This window comes from Copadichromis virginalis, linkage group LG23, assembly GCF_057382275.1.
Source record: "Copadichromis virginalis isolate Kocher_CV1m ecotype Utaka linkage group LG23, C_Virginalis_male_GT1.1, whole genome shotgun sequence".
NCBI lineage: Eukaryota > Metazoa > Chordata > Actinopteri > Cichliformes > Cichlidae > Copadichromis > Copadichromis virginalis.
In genome coordinates, this window is record NC_140639.1 from 33,952,791 (window position 1) to 33,979,193 (window position 26,403).

The window sequence follows — 26,403 nt, forward strand, 5'->3', positions numbered from 1 at the left end:
GCATGTCAGCCAGGAAGTGACCGTGCAATCGTTTCAGGTTTGGCCGGTCAGCGCTGTAATTTCCTCCAAACAAAGTAGGACTCGCCCCGCAGAGGCCGGATGAAACCAATGGATTGAGCAGGATTTCTGCTGTTGTATTTTGTTTGATTTTCTTCGCAATTGAAATGTGAAGAAATGGGCCCTGGTTAAAGGAAAGAAGATTCTAGAAACACCGTGGACTACGGGGTTTCGAGTTCGGGTAGGAGCATAGCGGCCTGCGGCCGAGAAGGGAGCTTTAGCAGCCGGGCAACGAAAAGAAGTCGCTCGCTATTGTGTGTTAAAACGGAATTAGCATCATAATAAATCCCCGTAAGTGTCATGTTGTTACGTTAATATGAATGTAGTGTTTTAACTGCTAATGTTCGTCAGGTGTCACGAGATGTCTTGTCTTATTTGTTTAAATTGAATAGCCGTACCAACCCGTTTGGTTTGAGCTACCGCTAGTGTGAGGCTAATGACTTTAGCTGCTCGGAGCTCTGTAGCAGCGCTTGATTAGACGACCTGCCCGGCGCTCCGCTGGGGCACACGGTAATGGAGATAAACTACAGCCATTAAAACATTACTGGCGGTATGCGAAAGTAATGCCACTGTTTACTACTGCCCCGAGAAGTCAAAGCAGCGAAATTAGATACGGTATGTACATAAACAATTGTTACATTTCGCAGTGTAGACCAGGTACATCAGGGTTACGGTATTATGTTACTCTTCTGAAGGTTAGCAGGTTTTTTAAAGAGAGTTGCCAAAGCATGACTTTGAGAATATAAGGTTAGTTTGAAGCCTCGTGGAGACCTATGTGCATGCTTCATTATTTACAGGCACATGACAGCCACGAACACGTGTGCCTTAAAATAAACGAACCTATATAGTCTGCTGGTTATTGGCTAACTTACAGTAAGTAAGCTAACTAGCTTGATAAGGGGAAGCTCAGCAATACGGATTAATAAACAGCGGTCGGCTATTTAGTAAATGGTTTGTACTGAACGCTAACTAAAATGGCTGATTTATCTGTTGTCCTTTGTTTGTCATTTTACTGTGGGCTAGCAACTTGCGGTTGCTATGCTAAGGAAACGGAGCAAAGCTCAATGTCCGACTGGTTCAGTCGATGTTATGCTCAGCCATATGCTTTTTGTTGTAAGGCACAATAGTCATGTTCTTTTTCAGCATTGCTGTTATCTGACACCTGCTCTACAGCAGGTCCCTGTCTCTGGATGTGTGCATGCGTTTGCTGGTGTGTGTGTCCTACTCAAGTCCCATAGCTGTTTGATATTCTGTTACATCTTGTAAATTGCACATCATGATAACTGACAGTGAATTGTCTATGCTTTAGGTCCCCATCCCTCACTAGTCTTCCTGATTCTGTTCTGGGAGAGTTCAGACCAGCATCATCGCCAAGATAGCCGGGCCAGGCAGGAAGAGGCACACCTCAGATCCAGACCCCAGCAGTGGTAGTGACTCTGGCGACGGGCTGCCTGTCAGTGCCAAGTGCCTGAAGATGGCCAGCAGCGGCAGTAGTGGTGTGGCCGGGAGTGAGGCGGTGGGCCACCGTGGTGGAGCTCAGCAGAGAGGAGGCAGTAGCAGAGAAAACGGCTCAGACTTGCCCTCCAGTACGAGTAAGAAGAAGCAGAAGGACAGGGCCAACCAGGAAAGCAGAGAGGCCAAGAGAGCGGCGGCAGCAGCTGCTGCAGCCGTGGATGGGGTTATTGCAGAAGTCAAGAAAGGTAAGAATTACAAAAAGTGTCCCAGCTACACGCATTTTTACATTATTTTATTTTTTGTGGATGTCTACTCTTAAAATGTGGGTAAATGTTTTGTTTTGAAAGGTAACCATGTAGCCTCATCCCCTGTAGCGTGTCCCTGGTATTTTATTTTTCCCTACATGAAAGCTGGTTAGGCCACTTGTGTTGCTTTGGTGTCATTCAGCTGCTTTTCCATGGAGTTTGTCATCCTCCTGGTGACTCAAATTCCACCATCTTGAACTTTAGCTAGTGACGGTGATTGTGGTCTAGGGCTGAACGATTATGGAAAATAATCTAATTGCGATTTTTTGCCCCAATATTGCGATTGCGATGCGATATGCGATTATTTTTTAAGGTCTTTGTCTTCTGTATTATTAAACAAAGACAAGCAATACATCATATAGTATGGCCAATACTATATTACATTAATTTTAAACTGTTCTTTCCTGGAAGACAGACCTCTGTTATGATGACATGAGGTGATGCATGAATTGATGACTGACATTTTTATTTAACTTCTTCAATCACAACAGTATATTTGAACATACACAATAGTTTATTTTTAGCTTACAAACATCTGAGCATAAAGTGCTGACAAGGAACCCTGGTGTAAACATTAAAATGAAAGTCAGTACAATGTGCAGATTGCAGAAATATACATAAACAAAATCAGTGGCTTTACCACACTCAGTTTTTCAACATCTGTGAACTACTAGACAGTCATTCAATTAAAAAATAATATTAAATAAATAAAACTAATAAATAAAAAATACACACATCTTACTGATCTCTGCAGTCAGTAACATTACACATAAAGTGCAAACATAATAGCAATTGTATAAACACACACACAAACACGCCTTTAAAATTTAAAGGCGTGAAATTGGACGGTCTAGTTCTGATTAGCGTCACCGCTGTCTCGGTGGAGTTTAATAAACTCAGCCGTCTGCTTCTTGCTATCTAAAATATAACCAGACACTGGTGTAAATTCTCGACTGTCTCATACTTCTGTTTAATAAGTTTTCTGTTTGACGTTTAGTCAGCTGTGTGAAAACCAAGGAGGAACCCACCCGGGGGATTAATAGTTTTATTTTATCTAATCTAATAACTTTAATCTCAGCCAAACCGATTTACTCACGAACAAACAAAACACTGAAAAAAGCCCAACAATAACATTTTTAGGTTGTCTAAGTGACTTATATATTACGTTTAACCCGAGCAGCGAAACTCCGCGGTGATCTGAAAATGATGTGCCGGGAGTTGTGCCGTTCTCGGCCGCATCAGTAACCCTCGAGCTCCCGGCTAGCTGTCGAGCTGGTGGGTAGCAGACGCCTCTGAAAACGTCGAAGCACTTTTGCAAATATGGGATATCTTGATAAACCGAGCAGATATTTGATGTTTACACAACTACTTTCTCGCCTGAAAATATGTTAAAAGTTTATTTTGTGACCCAGAAAGATTAGTATGAGTAATTTTAAAACTTAGTAGCGGCCGCCATTGCTGGAAACTGGAGTTTGGCTGGGCCGCGCTATGAATTCTGGGATATGGTAGTAATTTGGACAGCCTTCGGCGCGTCGCTGTGACGTAATCGGTCTACAAATGCGGCCTCAGGAGGATGCAGCCCATGAATTTGGACATGTCCAGAGTATAATCGCAGCCTTTGCGGTTAGAAAATTGCACTTGATCATGTCGCGATATTATCGCAAATGCGATATATCGTTCAGCCCTATTGTGGTCCCTGTTCTGCTTTGTGAGAGATTCACTGTAAGCCGGAGGGTTACTCAAACCACAGCCTGTGGAGAACTGGTTCATTTGTTTGCTGTGATCAGTTATTTTTGTCAGTAATTATTTCACTTCATTCTAGATGCACATTAAAAAGCACATTTTTATTATGTCAACAAAGTCCTCTGGGTGAGAGACCCTCAGTGATCTAGAGACAAAAGCATCTGCAGCCAATCAGTAATCGTCATCTTCTTTCTTCTGGTTCCTTTAGCTGATCCACCACAGCAGATTATTTTGCCTCCATCTCATCCTGTCCTAACATTCTCCTCTGCCACACCAGTTCTCTGCATGTCCTCCTTCACCATATGCACTAAAGGCAGAAACACACTAGTGATCTAGTTTTACCTTTAGATGAAGCAGACAGACCAAAGTGCATGGCTGTAGTTGAAAGAGGTGTGCTGATTTTATAACAGAGAGCAAGACAAAATCTTCATAGCAAACAGAAACATAACAAAGAAATTGTTTTATGCTCATTATTTTATTTTTTATAATTAATGAATAGTACAATTGTAGCTGAGATAAATATACAATTTGTTGCTTGGCCCTAGTTTGTGTCCTTAAATCAAACTCAAAGGGCTGTTCCAAGAACCCCCTTAAATCACCTGCCACCTACACTCACCAGGTGCAGGCCAAGGCAGTGGAGTTAGAGTCCTTAGGATATTGTTGAGGCATTTATCCCTTTGCAACTTCTTTATCGGATAAAACAGTAATAACAGCAATAAAATATTAACTACAACTACATTATATGAATTTGGTAGCACACGTATGTGTAAATGTAAATGCCCAGCTTTTAGTTTGTCATCATTTTATTTATTTTGCAGTACTAAACTTTTTTCTGTGTAGTGGAATAATTTGCACAAGAGAGTTGAAGAAGACGGAACGGGTTAAATGGAGTGGTTGGAGATGAGTGTCAGGGTTGATTTGTGACAGAAGGAATGTGAAAGTGAAAGAGTAGATTAATAAAATAGTAGTGAGACCTGCTATGATGTATAGTTTGGAGGTGGTAGTACTAACAAAGTGATACAAGGCAGAATTGGAGGTGGCAGAGTTGACAGTCTTTGGATTTTCTTTGAGAGAGAACAGGATGGGCAAGATTAGGAATGAGTACATCAGAGGGAGAGCTCAAGTTCAGTGTTTTAGAGACAAGGCTGAGGTGGTTTGGACATGTGCAGAGGATGGATAGTTTTGATTATAAAGAGCCTCACAGAAGCAATGACAATGTAACAGTCTGAGACTCACCATCTTCTTCTAGTAGATACTGAATATAATGTGTTAAAAGATGAAGAAAACGTTTTATGCTTTCTGGAATAACATAATGGAATACTTTTCCAGTTTAAAGGTTAAAACAAAAGCAGCTGTAGTTTTCTTGTCTGACCACTGAAGGATTTATTTGAGTCCACATAATCTTTGCACAGATTTGTAAATTAGGTTTGTGGTTTCTTTCTTCTTGATGTTTCTCCTTTTCTTTTTTCCTTTTCCTCCATCATTTATTTGTCTTGATCGAGCAGTATTAATCACTTAACTCTGTTACAGTTGTGAGTGATTTTGTCCCTGAAGGTTGAAATGCTAATGCAAAGCTTCTCACATTTTCCATAAGCCCTTGATCAAATAAGCTATTGATTCACAGTGCTTTTTCTTTCCAAAGTCTATAGTCTTTGGCAATACCTGTAAACTATACACGTGAGATTCGCCTGCCTTTTGTTTTACTTGTTTTCTGTATTTGTACTCGTGGATTTGGACTCAAAGCATAGATGCCTCCCTAGCAACTAAAATAAGCACCACAGTAATAGAGCTGTAATCTGCAACAATTACAGCTCTATTACTGTAGTGCTTATTTTCTATTCAATAACCACTTTAGTCCAGCAGTAACAGCTTTTTGGCCAGTAGGGGGAAGGAACATAGTAGAAGATTGTCCCGTTTTTAGCACCTATTCCAATTGCCAATTGCATTTACTCTGTTCGTCTCTGATTTGGTGTCCATCGTGTTCTGATCTTCAGCATGTGTGACTACCATATTGTCACACATTTCGATATGTTGTTGTTGTTGTTTTAAGCCTGCATAATTTGATACTAATAACAGCTTTTAAAGGTGATATTGGATCTCATGTTGATGTGAACGTAGTGATACAGCATTTACCTGATCATGTAGAGCACAGCTCATGCCTGTAATCAGTGCTTTGATTATATATACTTGGTCGTGCTGGAAGTATTGTTTGCAAGTTATCTTAGTGGGTCTCATCAGACTAGACTGTGTTCAGGTCAGTGCGGCTGTTTGTAGTGTTAATAGATGAGCTCTACTCTGGCTCTGTTTGGTTTCTCATGAGACTGAATGTGAGAACATTTGTCTTGCTGGTCCTCTTCTTCATAGTGAAGGGATGTTATTCTAGCTGAGATACTGCCAGATACTCAACCAGCTGTAGGCTTTTCATGAAAAGGCACCAGTAATTTTTTGATATTATTCAAAACCCGCAATCACCAACTCTGTTCAGTGATGCAAAGCAAAATGTATTTGGAAACAGCAAATTAAATCATTTCATTTTTTATTCATTAATAGTATTACAGTGTGAAATGCTATTTAAGTTGAATTGGTTGACTCACTTTAAATTAAATGTAATTTAATGTTCACAACATTCATGCTGGTAGTTGATCTAACCGTAGTGACAGTCAAAATGAGTTTACCTTAAACCAAAAGCTACTTTATTAAAAATAGATTTTGAGAAGTTATTTTTTTTCCAGTTGCTAGTTTTGTAGATCTTTCTAAAAGAAACTCTTGCTGCTTGGCAGCCATCTTTGAAATGTTTTGGGGAAAAATAAATTGGGAAGAAAATCTAAACTTCACTTTGAGAGTATTATGTGTGTTAATGTGTACAAGTCAAATATGATGACATACTGCAAAAAATAAAAAATAAAATTCTACACACGAGCAAAGTTTCAGAACCTCCACACAATACTCGGTGCTAGCATAATCGGCGTCTCCTCTCATCCAATCAGAGTGCTTAATAAGTTCCGTACTATTTGACAATATGGTTACTTTAAGCCAAGAAAAAGCCAAAGTACTGTTATCTACAATTTTACTAAGCCCACAATTGGACTTCACAAACAACACTGCAACAACATGATTGGCTAATATCTTTACTTTTTCAGATAGTGATTGGCTCTTGTTAGCTTGAGCAGGACAACTATGGGCTCTTAACAAATGAGAGCTCTCCAATTGATTTCTGTTCAAGAATCTTTGATTGCATGTCTGCTCCTTTCATATGTATATATATTCTGGCTGTAACAGTCCACTGTTGCAGTAGTGTAATTTTAATTATACTGAGAATTCACAAAAAAATTCACTTAAACACACATGTTAAGTGTTTAAAAAAAAACAACAATTTGTCACAAATGTCAACAAGTTTATTCCTGTCATTTGAGTGGCACAGCTACACTGGTAATCTGACTGTCACCAGCTGAAGGGGATTGAGTGTTCCTTGTGACCTTTTTGGAGTGATTCAGTTGGGGAGAAATTGGATGAGGAAATGAGTGTGGGAAAGTTGAGGCTTGAAGGCTGGGTGCTATGAGCCTTGTGGTACACGTCTTCTTGTTTCTTTCTTTTTGTCCACGTTAGTGTGTTGAGTCTACATTTGAAGAAGTGGCTCGGTAGCATGCAAATGACTTGATGATTTTCCTTCTTGCAATTGTTTACTTGGAATACAGTCTGTGTGGGGTGGATAATTTTAGATGTCCCATTTGTAATTGCTGAGTTCACTGCCTTCTGTCTGCCTCGGTCTGTCCGTGAGTGCTCTAGACTGACCCAGTTGAGCATATGAGCGCAGTGGTCTGTGTGAATGCGTGAGCATGTGCATTCAGTGTGTTTTCCTTTGGGTTCATTGTACTGATGCTGTGCTCTTCATTGGTTTTTACTTTAAAATTTCCTTTTTAACCAGAGGATTTTTTTTTTAGTTTTTACGTTTTAACAGGGTCACTGTGGCTCAGGCTGGAGGCTGAGTGATCAGGGTGGAATAATTTTCAAGTTCCTGCTCATCTTTAAAACTCATATGCCTGCTTCTTTGTTTTTTCAAGATGTGTTTGTGGACTGGAAGCAGAATGTCAACGAAGTGACTGTCAGGCTGCGCTGTGGCGAGGGGGTGCAGAGGATAGAGGACATAAACACCACCTTCACAGACACACACTGCAATGTGGATTTCCCAGGTAATTCACAGCAAAGTATAAAAGTGGAGATCAAAATAGAAGCTGGGTCAGTCATAAAATATAAAACCACAAAAGTACATAGCTGTACAGTTTAGCCTTCAAACTCTGGAATTTGGACTTTAAACTTAATCCTTTGGTTTATATCTTGGATTTATTGCAGTTATTCTATTTGAAATGATACTGTAGGTAGAGCTGTGGTCTATTAAAATCGGTGCATTCTCATTCTTCAGATGGACGGCAATGGAGCTGCCAGCTGCAGGAGGAAATCGAGGCCTCATGTAGCAAAGTCCAGTATAAGGAAAAGGGAGGCTTCCTCCATCTCATCATGCACAAAAAGATTCCTTTCCACATCTGGCCTTCTCTAAAGGTGAGTCGCATAAAATTGTTCATCGCTCATTCAAAACAAGTTTAAAAGAATATTAAATTAAACTGAGGTAAGTATGCTAGCCTGCAAGCAACACACTGTACTTGTTATAAGGGTTCTGCACCACGTTTAGAAAAACATTTTGCCCAGACGTGACTGTTATTTAATCTTTGAAGGAGAGTCTTGCACATTGAAGCTTTAAGTAAGCCCTGTGTTTTTCTTCTGGCTCCTCTCCTCTGCTTTAGTCAAATAAAAAGAAGGAGGCAGTATCCATAGAGACCAAACCAGACATGAAGCCCGTTGCCTTGGAGTCATCAGAGAAAACTCCACATCTCCAGCCCCAGCCTCCCTCGTCACCTGCACACAGCGAGTCAAGACGCGGTGTTAGCAAATCATGTGTCAAACGCAGCCTGAAAACTAAACTGACGGGTGAAAAGGCCACTACGGACTCTGCAGGTGTTAAAAGCACAGCTGGAGATGGCTCCACCACCAGCAGCAAGCCTGTTACCGTCACGAAAGCAGAGCAACCGCATCAGGAACCTAGTGCCAAACGCACAGTTGTACGGCTGCCTAAGACCTCTAAGGACGCTGCATCAGCCGACCTGCCATCTGTGATGTCTACAGCAGCTAATGGGAAATCCACCTGTGCCCACCTGCCCGCTGGTCGGAGCCCACAGACGGAACGGAAAAGTGGAGACAACAGATCTGAGACTCGTGGCAGCGGACAGAAACAGGGAGCAGAAGCAGCTGCTTCCACCCTTACCAACAGAACTCAGGTGAGATTAGCTATAATATTGTGATTTATAATTCAGTTTCTTTACATGCCCTTAAATAACTGGATACAGTTGACTTACTCCAGTAAGCTGAGCTGTTAACTGTCCTGTAAGCAAGAAACCTGCCAACTGTTAGAAAAACTTGATTCCTCTGGCAGGGAAATAAAAAATTCACAAACACCAAAACAGTGTGAACACACAACGGTAAAGAGCTGTCTGTATTGTACTATCTCTATTTTACACAGCCACTTAGCTACCCCAGCAACAGTATTGCTGTTTTCTTTTATTGTGTTTATAGTCACACACAGCTGTCAGGCGGATGTGACGTATTCTGAATGAGCCCAAAATCATGCAGAACCCAATAAATAGAAATAATATATTTCCATATTTAATAATATTTAAAATGATTAAACTTTTTTTTTTTTTTAATTTAAATAATTTCCCAACTCTGACTCATTTAAAGACTAAAATTGCAGATTATTTCCACACATCACCCAGTACTAGGATTTAATTCGATTACAGCCAGTAACACCATCTGCCATGTGTGGGCTCCCCTTTTCCAAGTGTCCCTGGAGCTTGGGAGAGATTTGTAATTTTATGAAATATTTTTACACAACATACTAACAGATGCCATCTAAACCTGTCACCAGACAACAGCCTGCCAGATAAAGAGCAGTAAGTGAGACATGAGAGGACTGTCTGCTCATGTGTATTGGCGTGTTTTCATACAGCTAAGGTCACAAAAGTAACTTTGCAGATACTTTAGATCTCACTGGATAATCAGCTGTATATGGCATCCTTTGTTTTTGGTCACTGCTGTAATAAGAGGACTAGAGGGTGCTGTGTATACCCTCTCAAATGTGAAAAATCTGTAGCTCATAGATATTCATTTAGTCTCCTTTTCCTATGGGGACTTTGGGAGTGAACGTTGCTCTTTCATTTTTAAAATGTCTCCTGTTTTGTTTTTGTTTTTTTTAAATGTATTAATTTATTTGTATTTTTTCAGTTGGCTGAGAAGCAAAACCAGTCATCAGACCAGTCTGGTGCAACAACACATGTCAGTGTGAGCCAGCCAGCAGCTCCTGTTAGCGCCAGTGACTGTGTTAAACCTGTCGCCTTCAACAAGGAAATGAATTCGACTTCTCCCCAAAGGCTGGGAGACAGAACAGACTCTGAGCCAGCTGGAAAACCTGTTGAGCAGGAATCAGAGCAGGATCCTCTGATTTGTCAGCAGCTTGGAGATATGGAAGTGGTACCAGTAGAGGCGATGGGAATGCCAGCCAAGCAAAGCCAGCCCCCAGGTGTTGCCCAAACGAAGAGCAGCTGTGACGATGAGGAGAAGCGGGACCAGTCGAAGGAGGAGCCGCTACTGGAAATGAAGCAACTGGATGGTTAGTTGTATATGGTGCTTAAATGCGCTTCTGAAAAAGGTTAAGGGAACAGTTTAACACACAATCAGTCAATTTCGGGGACATCGGTTTGCTCAGTGAGGAGGTGTAAACCATTGGGAATCCATTTCACCTGCTTTGGTGCAAACAAAAGGAGAGCAGATGCACTGGAAAGGCAACAAGAGGACCACTCCAAAAAGGGGAATGTTTTTGCATGTGGAAGCCAAACCATTGCTCTTTCCTCGTCCCCTATTTGCTGATTTTTCTCTAGCTTTGCTTTTTGCTAGTAACCTTGTCACCAGCGACAGGTCATAGTACCTGTAGTGCATTCATATTGGTTGACAAGCCAGGGTTCTCCGTTAGCACAAGTCCCACTAAAGACCCTCATGCCACACTCATAGTGTCTGTTTTGACAGTTTGGTTAGAAATGTGTACAACCCTGTCCAGCTGTCCTTGAGTAATGGATCATCTCTTGGAGTCTCATCCATTCTTAAGACAGTGCTGGGAGGCTTGGAGAACACTATCATAACAGCACCAATGTGCTAATCTGGGGAAGCTGGACTATCCATGCAACATGTACTGTGTCATGCTACCAGTGCAGTGCAAAGACAGTGGCAAAAAGTAGAGGTAGAGGAAAAATCAGTCAGCTGGAGTAAGAGAGCAGTGGTATACCTGTAAAACCATTCACTTTCTTAGGTTCGGTTGTTGCCTCTACGGTGCACTTGTTGTTTTTGCACAAAAGCAGGTGAGATCATTTCATAGGTTGATTCCCCCCCCCCCCCCCCCCCAGTTTGACTGACTTTGTGTAATATTTATTTATTTATTTATTTAGCGTATAATTGAAGGTGAAAATAGTAAATTCCAAAATTTGGCACCTTCCAAAATTCTCTTTTAGTCTCACTAACTTTTCTTCTTCTTGAAACTGGTTTATGACCAAAGATCACAACTGCAACATATAAATGCTGAAAACATTTAAAATCTTTGGTTCCAAGCCAGCTGTGAGATAACCTTGGCTCTCAACCAGGACCTGTCCCGCACACCTTAAACACCTTTCCTGGGATCATATTAGGCATGCTATTCAGATGCACAAACCACCTCAAATAACTTCTTTTTGTTAATACTTTGTCCAAACTTCCCACAGCCCCAGAGCCCATGGTAAACCTGCAGTATGTGAAGAATGATTCATATGAGAAGGGCACAGACTTGATGGTGGTCAATGTTTACCTGAAGGGGATCTGCAGGGATACAGCCAGAGTCATCTTCAGGGAACAGGACTTCACCCTCATCTTCCAGACAAGGTTATGACCATGAATATCTACTAATAAAGCATGTGGCTTCCTTTTGGCCAGTCTCGAAAGAGCAGCGAGTGATTGACCTTCCTTTGGCTTTCCTTTACAGTGATGTCAGCTTTCTGCGGCTTCATTCAGATTGTGGACCGAACACAGTCTTCAAGTGGCAAGTCAAACTCAGGTACTGTTGGAGTTTGCTTGTTCTTGCTTAGAAACCAGAATCTTAAAATGAGCAGGTGAAGAGCGCAACACCGGAATGTTTTTCTGTGTAGATGTGTGGGCTAACTGTACAGATATACTGAGCTGTTCCAGGAATCACGGCTAGCTTCATCAGTATCTAACTAATTGGAACAGCCTAATTAGCCATGAAGAAACAAGAGTGCTAAATCACTAGGGTTAAATCACGGCAAAGACATCAAACTTATAAGGTAGAACCTGTCACCACATTTAAGGAAACTTGTGGAATCAAACTTCCTTATCTGTGGTTTCTTTTTACGGGTTTAAGCACTCGGCACAAATGGAAGTGGTGCGGACAACATAAATATGTTTAATATCTGGAATGTTATAAATGTCTTCCAGACATTACGTGATGAATAACAAAGTGGGAATGTTGCACTGATGACATTCTCGTAGATCACTCACCTCCCTGAACTTCTTTTTGCCTTTACAATCTGACCTGTGTACTCTCCTTCCTGTGATTCAGGAATCTGATCCAGCCTGAGTTGTGCAGCTATGCCTTCACTCCCTCCCGTCTGGACATCACTCTGAAGAAGAGGCACAGCCAACGCTGGGGGGGCCTGGAGGCCCAAGCCACACAAGGTCTGCTGCCAGGCTTCTACTTGTCAACATTAGATAAAGTCTTTGGTTTTGTTCTGCAGGATTTTTGGACATGATAATCCAGAGAAGTTCCACAATAAAGATGACCAGCACTTATTGCTTGAATTTAGGGCAGTTTGTTGTCTTTTGTTAGTGTTTTTTCTTTACTGTTTGTGGTTGAGACAAATGCATGTGGGTTTTTCAGGTACAGGAATTTGACCTCTGTAACGTGGCATGTAAATGAATATTGCTGCAAAACTATATTTATTATTCCTGTCACATCTCTTGCTGATGAGCTTCATTTTCTAACCACAACCTCTATTGTCCTCTGTTTAAGGTGCAGTGGGTGGCGCTAAGGTCGCTGTGCCCTCCAGCCCTGCCTGCATGGAGAAGAGCCAGCCAGGCAGCAGTCAGCACAACCTCCCAGCCAAGGAGGAGCCTCCGCGGGTTGGGGAAGAAAAACCCAAGGCCCCAACCAGAGTGGAAGATGGGGGTTTGGACTCTGTGGCTCCACGCACAGTCTCTGAGCACGTTGCTATTACCAAGCCAGAGCCTACTGTTACCATGGTGAATGGATTAATGAATACCCATATAGACTTGAAACTGTGTACCGTACTACTATTGTTATATTGTTTTTACTTCTAGTGGTTTTATTATCATTTGGTCCACGTGTGTCATAAGAGCTGACAGCAGCAGAGGTGACACCATAGAGTCTGGATGAGTGAATAGTTATTAAGTGAGGCTAATAAAAGTACAAATACAAACATATACAACTAGAGTAAATGACAGTGTGTGTTTCCCAGCCTAAGCCTACCTGCATGGTGCAGCCCATGACCCACGCACCTCCGGCCAGCAGCGAGCGCCATGAGGAAGAGGAAGAGAAGAAGGTGTGCTTGCCTGGTTTTACAGGGTTGGTCAACCTCGGAAACACCTGCTTCATGAACAGCGTCATTCAGTCCCTGTCCAACACCAGAGAACTCAGGGATTACTTTCATGGTAAATAATGGATTTACTCTTTTTACCTCTTAAAAATAATACAGGAATACATTTATAATTCAGCACTGTTTTAATAAATGCTGCTCTAATGCACACCCAAAGGGATAATTTACTTCATCTTTAATGCTGTTGCCAAGAAGAGCACCGTGTTGTTGGGTTTTTGTGTTGAAAAGTAAAACAGGCTATGTTTTATTATGGCTTTGGTACAACGTCATGGCCCACAGGGGCAGGCTTAATGAGTGCTCAGGAACTTCCACAGGATTTATCTCCATTAGCTACAACTGCAGAAGTTTGTGGACTTGAAGCATTTAGAGCACTGAAAATCTGGGTCACCTAGTTCCTTGGAAACAATGTAATTCGCCAAAGGTTGATAGAAAATATTATCTTTTTGCATTCCTGTATTTTCTGTTTCCCCACAGACCGAGCCTTTGAGGCAGAAATCAACTGCACTAATCCACTGGGAACAGGAGGCAGGCTAGCCATCAGCTTTGCTGTGCTGCTCAGGGCTCTTTGGAAAGGAACGCACCACGCCTTCCAGCCCTCAAAACTCAAGGTACAAAAGCGGCACCCTGAGATTTTCCTGAGATCTTCTCCTCTTCTACAGCAATTTTTCTCTGGAAGTTTTCAATCTGCCTTCATTTTCTCCATCTGTTTGCAAACACACAGGCAATTGTGGCAAGTAAAGCAAGTCAGTTTACTGGTTACGCCCAGCACGATGCCCAGGAGTTCATGGCATTCCTGCTGGACGGACTCCACGAGGACTTGAACCGCATCCAGAACAAACCTTACACAGAAACGGTCGACTCTGACGGGCGGCTAGACGAAGTTAGTGTTTTTCTTTGGCTAATGTGATGAGATTAAATGGTAACCGTTTCCTGCTAGAATTTTGTCAAACCTTGACCTGATGTTTTGTTTTGTTTTTTTGTTGTTGGTGCAGGTGGTGGCAGAGGAAGCATGGCAGAGGCACAAGATGCGGAATGACTCCTTTATAGTAGATCTGTTTCAGGGTCAGTTCAAGTCCAAACTGGTGTGTCCCACATGCTCTAAGGTAACACAATAACACAATTTTTCAGTCCCCCACCCCCCACCCCCACCCCACAAACACACATGTTTGGTTTCTGTTTATTGACATTGACATCTCTGTCCTCTTTTTCAGGTATCTATCACCTTTGACCCCTTCCTCTACCTGCCCGTGCCGTTGCCACAGAAACAAAAGGTGCTCTCAGTTTTCTACTTCGCTAAGGAACCTCATAAAAAACCCATCAAGGTAAGATAAGAAACAGCTTTGCAGTTCTGCATCAATTATTAAGTGCTGAAATTCAAAGGTGTCTCTTGTGACCTGTTAATGAATATTCATCTGTATGTGTCAGTTTTTAGTGAGTGTAAGCAAGGAGAGCTCCAGTACTGCTGAAGTCCTGGAATCTATCTCTAGAAGTGTGAGGGTCAAACCCGAGAACCTCAGACTGGCCGAGGTTAGACATTTTAAAATGTCCTTTAACAGTGTCGTGGAAAGGAGGGAGAGTCGTATAATACCGCAGACATTTAGAGGTGACTTTCTCAAGGACACTTTTTCTCTTCCCCCCCATCTCAGGTGGGAAAGAACCGCTTCCAGCGAATGTTCCTGCCTACCCACTCCCTGGACACAGTGTCCTCCTCTGACATGTTATTCTGTTTTGAGGTGCTTTCCAAAGACCTGGCCAAAGAGAGAGTGGTATTGTTCAAAGTGCAGCAGGTATAAATCTCGCTTTTACATTTTGAAAACCTGTGAAATATGTGACTACAAATATTTTAACAGCCTTGTGTTTGCTCTGCAGAAACTTCAGGTCCCCAATATCCCCATCTCCAAATGTGCTGCCTGCCTGAAGCCTCCGGTGTCTGAAGAAGACAAACTGAAGCGTTGCACTCGCTGCTATCGCGTTGGCTACTGCAATCAGTAAGTTTTCCAAAACATGTTTTTTCCAACTGTAAATAGCTGATTAAGAACTTTCCAAGGGATTGCCTGGAAGAAAGTGACTCCCATATCATGTTATTAATTCAGTCGGTTAACTTTTCTATGAACATGTGTTGCGAAATCAATGTAGAGCAGTGACACAAACCACGGAGGCCCAGAAGAGTGCAGTCAAACAATGAGTTTATTAACACACAGGAGAGAAAACATCAGCATATGTCTTCTGCCAAAAATACACAGAGAATGGTTTATATATCATCAGGGTTTGACGCCCCCTCTTGCGTTCTATAACATATTTTTGTATTTCTAAGAACATCATTTGCATCTTGTACAGACAATGAAACAATTTTAGAGCTAAAGTCAGACACAGAAGTTCCTCTTTCTAACATCCCAAATAAGGTGATAATTTCAGGCCCTGGAGATACCCGTTGACTTGTCCTCCTGTTGACCCATCTTCTGTCACCTGTTACTAAGTAAACTCAAATGCCACAGGTTGCAACAAGAAGCTGAATACATTCAGGCCTTCGCTCAAGCCTGTTCCTAGATTATATGTACTATATGTATTATAAGCGTGTAGCGGCCTTCTATGTTCTAAGTCTTTTACACAATAGATTGTGAAGTCATAGCGCTTCACAAAGCTTGAAACCTTCAATAAACTGAGACTGAACATCAACTCTGAATGAGCACAATCATGCAATGTGTATGAAATACTTCTGGCTGTACCTGTAATAAAAGGTTAACATGGTGGAATTAACTTTAATAAACATCTTTAATACAATATCAAATGCTATAAGAAATAAATGATAAAACTGCAGATTATATGTTAGCAATAAAATTTCTGTACTTCCTCACATGTTAACTCTTCTGCTCTTGTTTCTCCAGAGTGTGTCAGAGAACCCACTGGCCCAACCACAAAAGTCTGTGTCGACCCAACACAGAGAACGTGGGCCTGCCTTTCCTGGTCAGTGTCCCAGAGTCTCGACTCTCATATTCCCGGCTCGTCCAGCTTCTAGAGGGTTATTCCAGGTACACAGTCACTTTTATTTCAAAGTCATCGTGTTCGATTTACTAATATTAAATTTTCTGTGACGTGTCTGAATTAGAGATGGTCCTGGGAATTCGTTTTACTTGATTAATGGAAGAAAAAACTCAAACTACTTGACGATTCTAAAAGTATAAACAAAGACAAGGAGGTAGCGGATGGTGTCTAAACAAATTCTTCATGTATGTAAGGGCCATTTGTAACTGTTAATCACATTTTTAATAAACTGTTCATATTAAATGCTGCTGAAATATGCAGCAAAGTTTGCTACCAGCATTGTTTCTTTGTATTACACGTCTGTCTACATGTCTGTGGCGTAAAGTACGCATGTCTGACAGTCTTCTATTCATTTCAATCTATTTGACCTTTACTTTTCCTCTTTTTCTACAAATATTTATTTATTTGCTTTTCATCTTTTAACACTTGGCTGCTCTCTGGCCCATTCCATATTCTCTCATGGAATAAAGAAGTATGATTTTTATGTAGGTGTTAGCAAATCCTTTTCTGTCATGCTCCACTGCTAAAGCTCAAAAAGTCATTAATAAAGGATTCTAGTTTACTTTTATAAAATGATTTTCATTCAACTTAGTTTCTCTATTTTCCTTTTTTCCCCTGTCACTGTCTTAATGCTGGAAACTTGAGCAATAATCAGATCCCCCTGGCTGTACTTTGTATTTTCTCTGTGCCAGCTACACAGATGGATCTGTGAACACCCAGAAACATTTTTGATGCTCAGAGTATGACAAAAAAAAAAAAGTTCTGAATGTCTTTTCAGTCAACGCTTGTGCTTTTTGATGTAAAATAATCAGAGTTTAATGTTTATGGCATTTAATAATGAATATTATGTGAACATACTAAAATGTGAACTTTTAGTATAACCTTTACTGTCTCTCTGTGTGCAGGTTTTCAGTCAACGTGTTCCAGCCTCCTTTCCAGTCAGGCAGAACATCCCCTGAAACATCACAGTCCCGAGTAGACCTCCCTCCAGTGCCAGCAGGCTCCCCTGACGGTCCTGGACTGGAGGATGAAGCTGTGGGTGGTAGCAGTACTGTAGGAGCAGGTAACTTGGAGCTGGAGAGCCACGCTTCGCTGCCTGAATCCCAGGCAGAGTATGCTCAGGCCTCAGCCATCCACTCAGGGGACTCGGAGTCCCTCTCCTCTTCCCAGACGTCCCTCTCCACCACACGGACCACAGATTCAGGGTTCTCCGAGTCACTCTCTTCTGCTTCTTGTTGCTTTCTGGACCCTCATGCTGAAAAAGAGACGTCCTGTGAGAAGGCTGTGCGGCCAGAAGGTAAATGTATTGTACAGATTCTTCATTATTTTGGTGATTTGCCTTTTTTTTTTCTTGCCTTCTTATTTAAACTTCTTGAACGTTCTGCAGCTGCAGTCGCAGGGTATCAGCATCCGTGTGAATCTGCTTCAGGTCATGCTAGTCAGTTCTACATCGCTCTGCTGGATGCAAACAACAAGGAGCAAAGGCTGGATGAGAGAGGTACCACCCCACTTTCTACAGAACTGATTTTCTTTAGTTTTATTCTTTTCATTGCCATATTGGGTTGATTTAGCAAGATATGGTGCTAAATTGAAAACCTCTTCAAGACTTTTCTGTCATAAGATGCGTTTTGACTTTTTCAGGCTTCTGAGGTTTAGTGTTACAAAAATAAAACAGAAAAAGTTCCACACATCAATGTTTTCCTCTATCAACCCGTCTGCAGAAGATGCACTGGCAGATATACCTGACGATGCAACCCTGGAGCTGGTGTGGAAGAACAACGAGCGTCTAAAGGAATATGTGCTGGTGAGCTCCAAGGAACTGGAGTACGAGGAAGACCCGGGTTCTCTGAGTGAGACGGCCAGAGCGGGACACTTCACCCTCGAGCAGTGCCTCAATCTTTTCACCAAGCCAGAAGTGCTGGCACCTGAAGAGGCTTGGTAGGAGTCTTTAAGAAATGAGCTCTAAATAATGTAGCATCGATTGTGATTCTAGACGTGTAGCTCTTTTTCAGGTTATTCACAAATTCCACTTTGTCTGATGTAATTCTAAACTTGGTGAACATACCAAGTGGTAAATGTGTCTAGCCTGTGTAACAATAAACTCAGGTTTAACTTTCTCTTTCCCACTCCCAGACAGCAGCGACTAAACTAGGAGACATCTTGTATACAAACTTCAAAAAGAGGAACTAAACTTAACACTTAAACCAACAACCTGGTCTGTAGCTGGATAGTGTCAGGGCTCCAGATCCTGCATAGACATTCAAACAGAGGCTTTTATTTGTGTATTATTACATGAGAGAGAGAAAGAAAAAGATGTTGATACATCAAAAGGGAAAAACTCAGTATACTACAGTTACATACACTAACAAAACAAACTGAGTTTGGATAATGATGCTCTCAGGTTTTTAAACAATGTTCAGAGGTCAACTTTTATGGGAAAGATCTAGAATTTATACCTGGGCTAGGGGAAGAACTGGTGGCAACCAGTATTTTTATTGTTTATTTCACAGCATTATTCTTTAGGTACCACAGTCATTGCAGTAGTGATGGTGACGATAATAATCCAGTAGACTTTAAAAATTCTCAGTTTCTGAGTTCAAGTTCAACGCTGAATCATAGTGAACATAAGTAAACAGGTGTCTGCTGCGTAAAATTGGATTAGGACATAACATTTGCCCAGTACTTTATTACTCTACACTGTGCTAAGAGATACATTAGTGAACTTCATAGTTGAAACTTCTTAAATGAAATTCGGTGCAGGCCTGACGTGAAAAGTCTTATTCGATTATTCTGTGCATTCGTCTCATCAGCTGGTCTTTATCTCTGCTCTCTGTGTTAAGGTACTGTCCAAAGTGCCAGCAGCACCGTGAGGCCTCCAAGCAACTGTTGCTGTGGCGTTTGCCCAACGTTTTGATCATTCAGCTCAAACGCTTCTCCTTCAGGAGTTTCATTTGGAGGGATAAGATCAATGACATGGTCGACTTTCCAGTCAGGTCAATACAAGCTAAATGTTTTTGTATCCTAATTTTCACATCATTTGAATGTTAATGAAAAAAAGATTTGGTCAATTATTTAGCTAAGTGTGACTATTATTAGTAGTAATACTGTATCATACTATACTGTATTTGTTTCTATAACATTAGCCTCTCTCGTCTTTCAGGAATCTAGATCTAAGTAAGTTCTGTATTGGCCAGAAGGATGAGATGCAGCAGCCTCCTATCTATGACTTGTATGCGGTCATCAACCACTATGGAGGAATGATAGGAGGCCACTATACTGCCTACGCTCGCCTGCCAAGTGACAAGAACAGCCAGCGCAGTGATGTTGGTAAGTCTGATCAGTGGCATCTGTTTTTATGTATATGGAAGTTATACAATAAGTTCCACTCTGACATCTTGCTACCACTTATCGGCCTCTCTTCCCTCCTTGACTCTCAGGCTGGCGTCTATTTGATGACAGCACCGTGACAATGGTGGACGAGAGTCAAGTGGTGACGCGTTACGCTTATGTTCTGTTCTACCGGCGCCGAAACTCCCCAGTGGAGAGGCCGCCACGCTTCCTCAGGCCTGTAGGTGCAGAGTCGCCCACTGCTGCAGGAGCTACTGCCAGCCAGGTGAGAGAGCCATAACAATAAGACAGGAAATTTTTCCCACAGCTAACTTAGAGCTCCTGTAGTTTTGTTTTTCTGGTTTTTTGGGTGGGGGTGAGTGAACTGTCACTGTTAGTGTGGTTGATGGGCTGTAGGAAGATTTTAGCTTGGGTCAGTGTGGTTAATGAGGGATTTGTACATGTTTATTCCTTTGTACATTGTATCGAGTCCATCTGTCATTGGGGTTTGGGATATTAATAAGTGTCACACTAATGAGGAACTGGCAGTACTTGCCAGGTGTTAAGAGACAGGCCTGTGTGTTAAATCTCTCTGAGAACTGCTGCTTCTGTTCAATTAGTCTTGACAAGAGGAGCTTGTGCTCTGACATTGTTAATGACAAACAGCCCAGTGGGTTTATAATGGATGGATCCATCATGAGACACACTGTTAATCTCTGCAAAGCTCAGATGTCAAGTGGCATTAGCTTTGTGGGTTTTTTCTTTTCCCTTTTTCCCACTACTTGAGTGTAACTGCTTTTGAGGTTTTTTGTGGGGTTTTAAATATCATTCCCTATCATTAATAAATCTTGCTGTTGATCTGGTGGACAATTGAAAAGCGGGAAATACACATTATAAGCAATTTCAGTGTGTATTGTAAGTGATCTTGCTTAGACATCCAAATCCATATGGGTATAAAATTAAGTGGAGAATGGTGTCTGGACTTCTTTAGGTTGCTTGAAGACACAACTTAAAGAAGTCCAGACGCTTTTCTTTCCAAGCTCCTTAGACTACGATGACCTGGATGACTGAGAACCTTCACAGACATAAGTGGAGAATGTATAATCTGCATTTTATTGTCCTTTTTCATACATCTTGGGGGGCACTCTGATATTAAAGGATTCCCTTGTAAGTAAATGAACAGCTAAATAACGTGAGTGTTTTTAGTGGAAGAGTATTGTGTTTTAAAGACTTTATATTCACTTTTAAGCTGTTTTTCATTCCTGTCCTCCTTTTTGCTGGAGCATTTTAGCCATGTATTGATCAGTGAGACTTTGAACCATTGAGTTGTCTTTCCATGTGAGCACAGTGCAAATGATATACAGATTATTTATTAAAAACTGACTTCATGTCACTGCCGGATGTGAAAAACTACACTTTGTTCCTTTGGGATAAATGCTGCACAGTCTTTGTTCAGTTACTTTCATTTCAGAAGCTGTCAGATGAGATTTCAAGGCTCAGGCTTAAATTTCATATCAATCTCACAAAATTTGCTTAAATTGGTAAGAATATACTATGTTACAGTGTTTCCAACAAAATGGTTAAAATATACATTTCTTAACCTGGGCTTTTAGTAAGAAGAGCTTGAAGATGTCCCTTTATTTTCTGGCCCCTGTAAATTTGATTCCTACTTAAAGAACAATCTCCTCACTGTCCCAGTTTCAGTAGAGCACACGTGTCATCTCCGTACAAATCACTATGCTCAGCAAGTACACACATTTGGAGGTTTCTCGTGTAATCGTAGTATTTGTTAGAACACGCACCTTTTCGCAGAAGCTGACACAGGTTTCCCGCCAATCGCAGGCCTCTCTAATATGGCGGGAACTGGAGGAGGAAGACGACGGGCTCGACGAAGGGCCCCGTGGACTGTTCCTCTCTGCGCTGCGGCGACACCGAACACAGAGAAACAGAGACGAGGAAGAGGAAGATGGAGCCGAACAGTCGGTGCAGCAGCACCGCAGGCAGAGGATGTTGGACTATCCCGACGACGACTGCGTACGATACTTTGTTCTGGGCACGCTCACTGCAGTGCTCGCTCTGTTTGTCAATTTGGTCTACCCTCTTCTTTACAAAGCCACCTGGAGCTGAGTGCTGGGTTTACGTGCTGGACCGCCCCTGAAATCAAAAAAGTCTGTTTGTAGAAACGAGAAGAGATGTTTTTAGTGTTTTTCCAGTAAAATATTTGTGTTCTACATAGCACCACAATACCTGAAGTGGCTAAACCCTTTAAAATACTCGGCACTACTTCACATATTAAGACTTAAACAGGCTGATGTTAAAGTCACAGCTGCTGACTCTTTCATCGTGAGAGACGCTAATTTAAAGCTGCAGGAGAGCTACCCCCACACTGTAATGATGTACTGGGTGTAGATTTCTCACTACATTACCTCTGCATTGTTTTAAAGTGGCTTCAAGCTCTGTACATTTCTAAAGAAAGTTTCAGTTTTTATTGTCACACTTTGGGTAATAATTCTCAGATGATCAGCCATGACAGCCTTAATTATACATTGTATATGTGGAGTTGAAGCGCAAACCCTGAAAGCTCTTTTGGAGCCTGTTTAGATGCGTTCAGGAGTCAGATAATTGTGTAGGATCCGCATTATAGAATAGCAAGGACCCACTGAAAAGCGCCTTTTGTTTCCAGTGCACTACACTCATAAAAGATCAACGTGCAGGATTCGGGGCCATCTAGTGGTGAGGTTCCAAATGGCAATTAACTGAATGCCCATTTCTTTGGAGCACCTATGCAAATCTACATTATAACCGTTTGGGTCTTCCCGTCTGTGTGACTTGAGAGACATCTGTTTATATTTGCAGGTGTTTGTACACTAATGAAAACAATGATTAATATATTCTTATAGAGCCCCATAAATCCTACACATTGGTCCTTTAACAGTAGAAATGTATGATGGGTGGAAAATGTGTTCTTGAAGAAGAAAATATTAAACCTTATTGTATGTATATGTATGTGTGTGTCCGTGTGTGTAGCTGCTTTTAGTTTGTATTCTGAAAATTAAGAAAAATGAATTTCGGGGCCTTTTTAAAATTTCTGATCTTGTCAAGACAACATGTCCTCTTTTACATGTACTGTAGTACACTCTAATTATATATATATATATATATATATATATATATATATATATATATATATATATATATATATATATATATATATATATATATATATATATATATATATATATATATATATATATATATATAAAATATTTTTTTTTTTTTTTTTTTTTTTTTTAAATTGTGTGTTTATTGAATACCTCTAAGCCATAACTGCTTTGAAAAGTTAAGGGGTTGTGTTTTTTGTGGGTGGTGGGGACTTCTTTCTGTTCATTTGTTTTTGTTTATTTTTTAGCAGTTTGCGGCTAACTAAAGTATATTCAGAACAATAAAACTATACATGTTTGTCCGCCCCTGAATGTAATGTTTATAAATTGCACTGCTTTAAATGGAGTTAAATTCTGAATGATTTGGGAGCTCTAAAGGACAGTTACACATGAATTGTTCCTTACTTGTAAGCTTTAAGCAAAGGTATTTTTGTAGAGCCTTCTTTAAATTTAAAATTTTAAAATATATTTATTTATTAATAATTCCGTTTAGCAGCTTAAGTTGCTGGACGACTTCATCCACAGCCACTAACTGTTTGCAAGTGTTGTTGAGACTCCACACCGTCCACAGATCAGTTCTTTGCTCTGCAGTCATCCCGTGATGATCGTGTGTGAGTGTGTATTTGGGTCTCAGGGAAACCTCTGGTATCAGGTCAGAGTACACCTGTATGTGCTCTGCCTTACTCAGATCACCATCAGACTGTATACTTGATCCAGACATATGCAATTCTCAAGTCTTTATTCTATTTTTTATTTTATTTTTTATTTGTCTACAGTGTTCTTGATCTAATTTGTCTCCTCAAATCAACTCTGTAGAAGTATTTTAGGGGGCACGACCTCCAAGTGCTGATTGGCTAATGATTTAATGGACTTGACTGATAAAGTTATCTTTGTGTGTGAGTGTGTGTTGGGCCTAATTTAAAAATGTTAATTGCAAAAGAACAATAATCATAACCTATATTTTGATGCCTCTGTATAATATTACCGAGTTATTGCAAGTAGTGTATTGAATAGATCATAACCTATTTTAATTTCCATGCAATAATGTATCTCAATAACTCCACCTGAATGCTGCTTTCTAATATATAAACTTTGTGAAAATAAAATTTCCATTTGTTTATGGTCTTTGTGTGTTTCATGCCCACACATGAACACTCTGAATGCTGAACCAATGTGATTTAATGTGAACGCTTGGTTTATTTTGCAGGCCTCTAGCCAGTCGCTATTTGGGACAGATCTGGATGCCGAAGGACCGCCTACGCTGACCCCTGAGGTACCGTCTGACCTCTTTGCCCACTCCGGCGAGTGTGCAGCACCATCCTACGGCAACATGGAGGAAGTGGACTAACAAGTATGAGGGCTGATGAAAGAAAGGACAGGAGAGTGGAGATCCATGGAGGTCCCCCAAGTGGGAGCAGCTCCTCGGCTGATGACGCATCTGTCGTCATTGGTTACACCGGCATCTGAATCAGGTGTCCGGGGGGTGCAATGCAAAAAAATCTGCAGGTGGTCTGAGGATTTGACTGCACTCACTTGAGACAGACCTTTGTTAATATACTCACATTAATAGCCATTGAAAAAGACTTAACAAGTTACATGTGTAGTTTTATTCATTCAGTTCATATGGGGACACTTATGATCTAAGAGCTCCTGTTAACAGTAGCAGTAAGTAGTAAAGCTGCTGCTAATGGAGTTCCTCCTCCACCACCTAACAACAACCTACCAGAGAGAGGGTGTCCACGCACCAAAGCACCTTGTGGTCTGGTTTCAAGCTAAAAACCGGCTCTTGCTAACATTAACCAGACCTGTGGTCGATTATTAGGGGATATTTGGACACTTTGATGATTGTCGTAATATAAATGTGTTGTTTGTTTTTGTTTTTTTCCTTTTAAAGTTTGAGTTGCCTGGTTTGAGTTGTTTGTGGTGGTGTATTCAAGATGGACTGGAATTGTAGCATCACATTAAGGAAAACATGAGATGGTGCTGACCCACCTTTTTTTTTTTTTTTTTTTTTTTTTTGTGTGTTTTGTTTTTAATACAGTGAGCACACACTTTTTCTGTCCCGTTGCTTTCTAAACTTGATTTAGCTTCACTTTCTCTAGCTTTGTTCATTTTTTTGTACTTGTTTAGTTTTTTCATTCCTGTGGATGCTTTGTCTAAAGGCTTCAGTATAAATTGAAATGTGCATGGCTGCATGTAACCCGAGCCCCTCGTCAGATGTACCCTCACCCCCTCTTGCTGCGTTTCATTACTTCTGTTTCCTGTAAGTTGTCTAGCATCATGTTCTCACCCTCCTTTGTAATGGACTGCGTATATAATGTGGGGATCATTAAGAATGTTGCTGTGGATGCATATAAATGGTTAATATAAATAAAAACAGTTTTGAGAGTTAAAGACACCGGTGCCTGCAGTCTTCTCTCTGTGCATAAACGGCAGGCTTTGAGCGAGCATTGCGCCAAAAGTGAAACTCGGTTTAGACTTGAGAAAAAGAATTGTTGATGTTCACGAAGCAGGAGATACACAGAAGATCTCTACACAGGAATGGACTATGAGGTTGCAGACCAAAAAAAAAAAACTCCACTGCAGAAGAGACCTTTAAGTCAGTATACAGTATGTGGAGGACAACCTGGAGAAAGATTCTGCAGTTTTTTTTAATCACAGAGACGACGTATGTTTGGTGAATGAAGGGAGAGCAGCGTCCCCACAGTGAAACCTGGTGGTGTTGTGCTGTGGGAAAGTTTTAGTGTGTGGAAAAACTGGGTGTTGGTCGTCACTGTGTCTTCAAATGTAACGATTCAAAACGCGTGTTGCTCTTTTGCTCTTCTGGAGGTGGTGAAGAACTAACTCCAGAAGACCAAAGTGACTGACTTGTCTGCCATTGAAAATGAAGTGAGGTTAACTGAAGACCAAGGTCTATACCAGGAAACCATTACATCTGAGAGAGTTTCCAAAGAAGAATGGGCTAAGATTGCTCAGGGAAACAACTGCAGTCTGTTATTCAGCAAAAATGAATTACAGTCGACTATTAGCAACAGGGGGCTGATAGTTTTGACCCTAGTAGTTTTTGTTTTTGGTGCAGTTTCTGTGCACACAACAAAATAATGTGAGCATCCACAATAAATCTAAGATGTTTGGAAAAGCTGAATTTTAAAAAAAAATTCTTGCTCTGTTTAACAGCACTTGGAAAATACTTTAAAAAATGCAGTTTTCATTCCTCATCTATAAAACATCTGTACGACCTAAACACAGAAGGACACCTTCAAAATAATGCCAAGTCAGACTAGTGAAAGTGCAGGTGGACATAATACACTTAAGGCTGAAATTCATTCATTTAGCATCATCACATTGAGCCTTATTTCTGCTGGTGCCTACTTGCTGTCACTGGGAACTAATCAGAACAGAGCAACCAGCGTGTTGATGACACATTTTGACTGTGAGAACTTTAGATGCCCATCCTGCTTTATAATATCATTAGCTATAACTTCCATATGCACGTGAATAAACACGTGTGCGTGACACAACAAACGGAAGGTGGCGCTGTTTCGCGTGGTT

General features: G+C 41.0%; 1 protein-coding gene across 6 annotated transcripts; it reads left to right on the plus strand.

The window, feature by feature from the left end:
* Window positions 1-25,249, plus strand: usp19 (ubiquitin specific peptidase 19). 6 transcript variants are annotated; one of them, XM_085449098.1, is made up of 26 exons: window positions 1-348; window positions 1,367-1,757; window positions 7,622-7,750; window positions 7,981-8,117; window positions 8,360-8,890; window positions 9,894-10,278; window positions 11,417-11,573; window positions 11,674-11,745; window positions 12,268-12,383; window positions 12,718-12,947; window positions 13,184-13,376; window positions 13,796-13,929; window positions 14,043-14,201; window positions 14,314-14,424; window positions 14,533-14,643; window positions 14,747-14,848; window positions 14,968-15,108; window positions 15,191-15,309; window positions 16,207-16,350; window positions 17,269-17,660; window positions 17,751-17,861; window positions 18,085-18,301; window positions 19,204-19,356; window positions 19,524-19,690; window positions 19,801-19,976; window positions 21,533-22,696. In XM_085449098.1, the coding sequence occupies exons 2-26, from the start codon at window positions 1,532-1,534 to the stop codon at window positions 21,815-21,817; spliced, it is 4,698 nt and encodes a 1,565-aa protein (XP_085305224.1). In that variant the 5' UTR covers window positions 1-348; window positions 1,367-1,531; the 3' UTR covers window positions 21,818-22,696. The 6 variants fall into 6 exon arrangements, with proteins under 6 accessions (XP_085305224.1, XP_085305228.1, XP_085305226.1 ...); XM_085449102.1 differs by having other exon boundaries at window positions 12,724-12,947; XM_085449100.1 differs by having other exon boundaries at window positions 1-238.
* The last annotated feature ends 1,154 nt before the right edge of the window (window positions 25,250-26,403 follow it).

Excerpts from the sequence above, each read along its gene's own strand:
- usp19 (XM_085449098.1), top strand. The coding sequence starts at position 1,532 with ATGGCCAGCAGCGGCAGTAGTGGTGTGGCCGGGAGTGAGGCGGTGGGC. Across the intron at positions 14,849-14,967 it reads AGAACCTCAGACTGGCCGAG|GTGGGAAAGAACCGCTTCCA; the intron begins GTTAGACATTTT and ends CCCCCATCTCAG. Across the intron at positions 19,691-19,800 it reads CAGCCAGCGCAGTGATGTTG|GCTGGCGTCTATTTGATGAC; the intron begins GTAAGTCTGATC and ends CTTGACTCTCAG.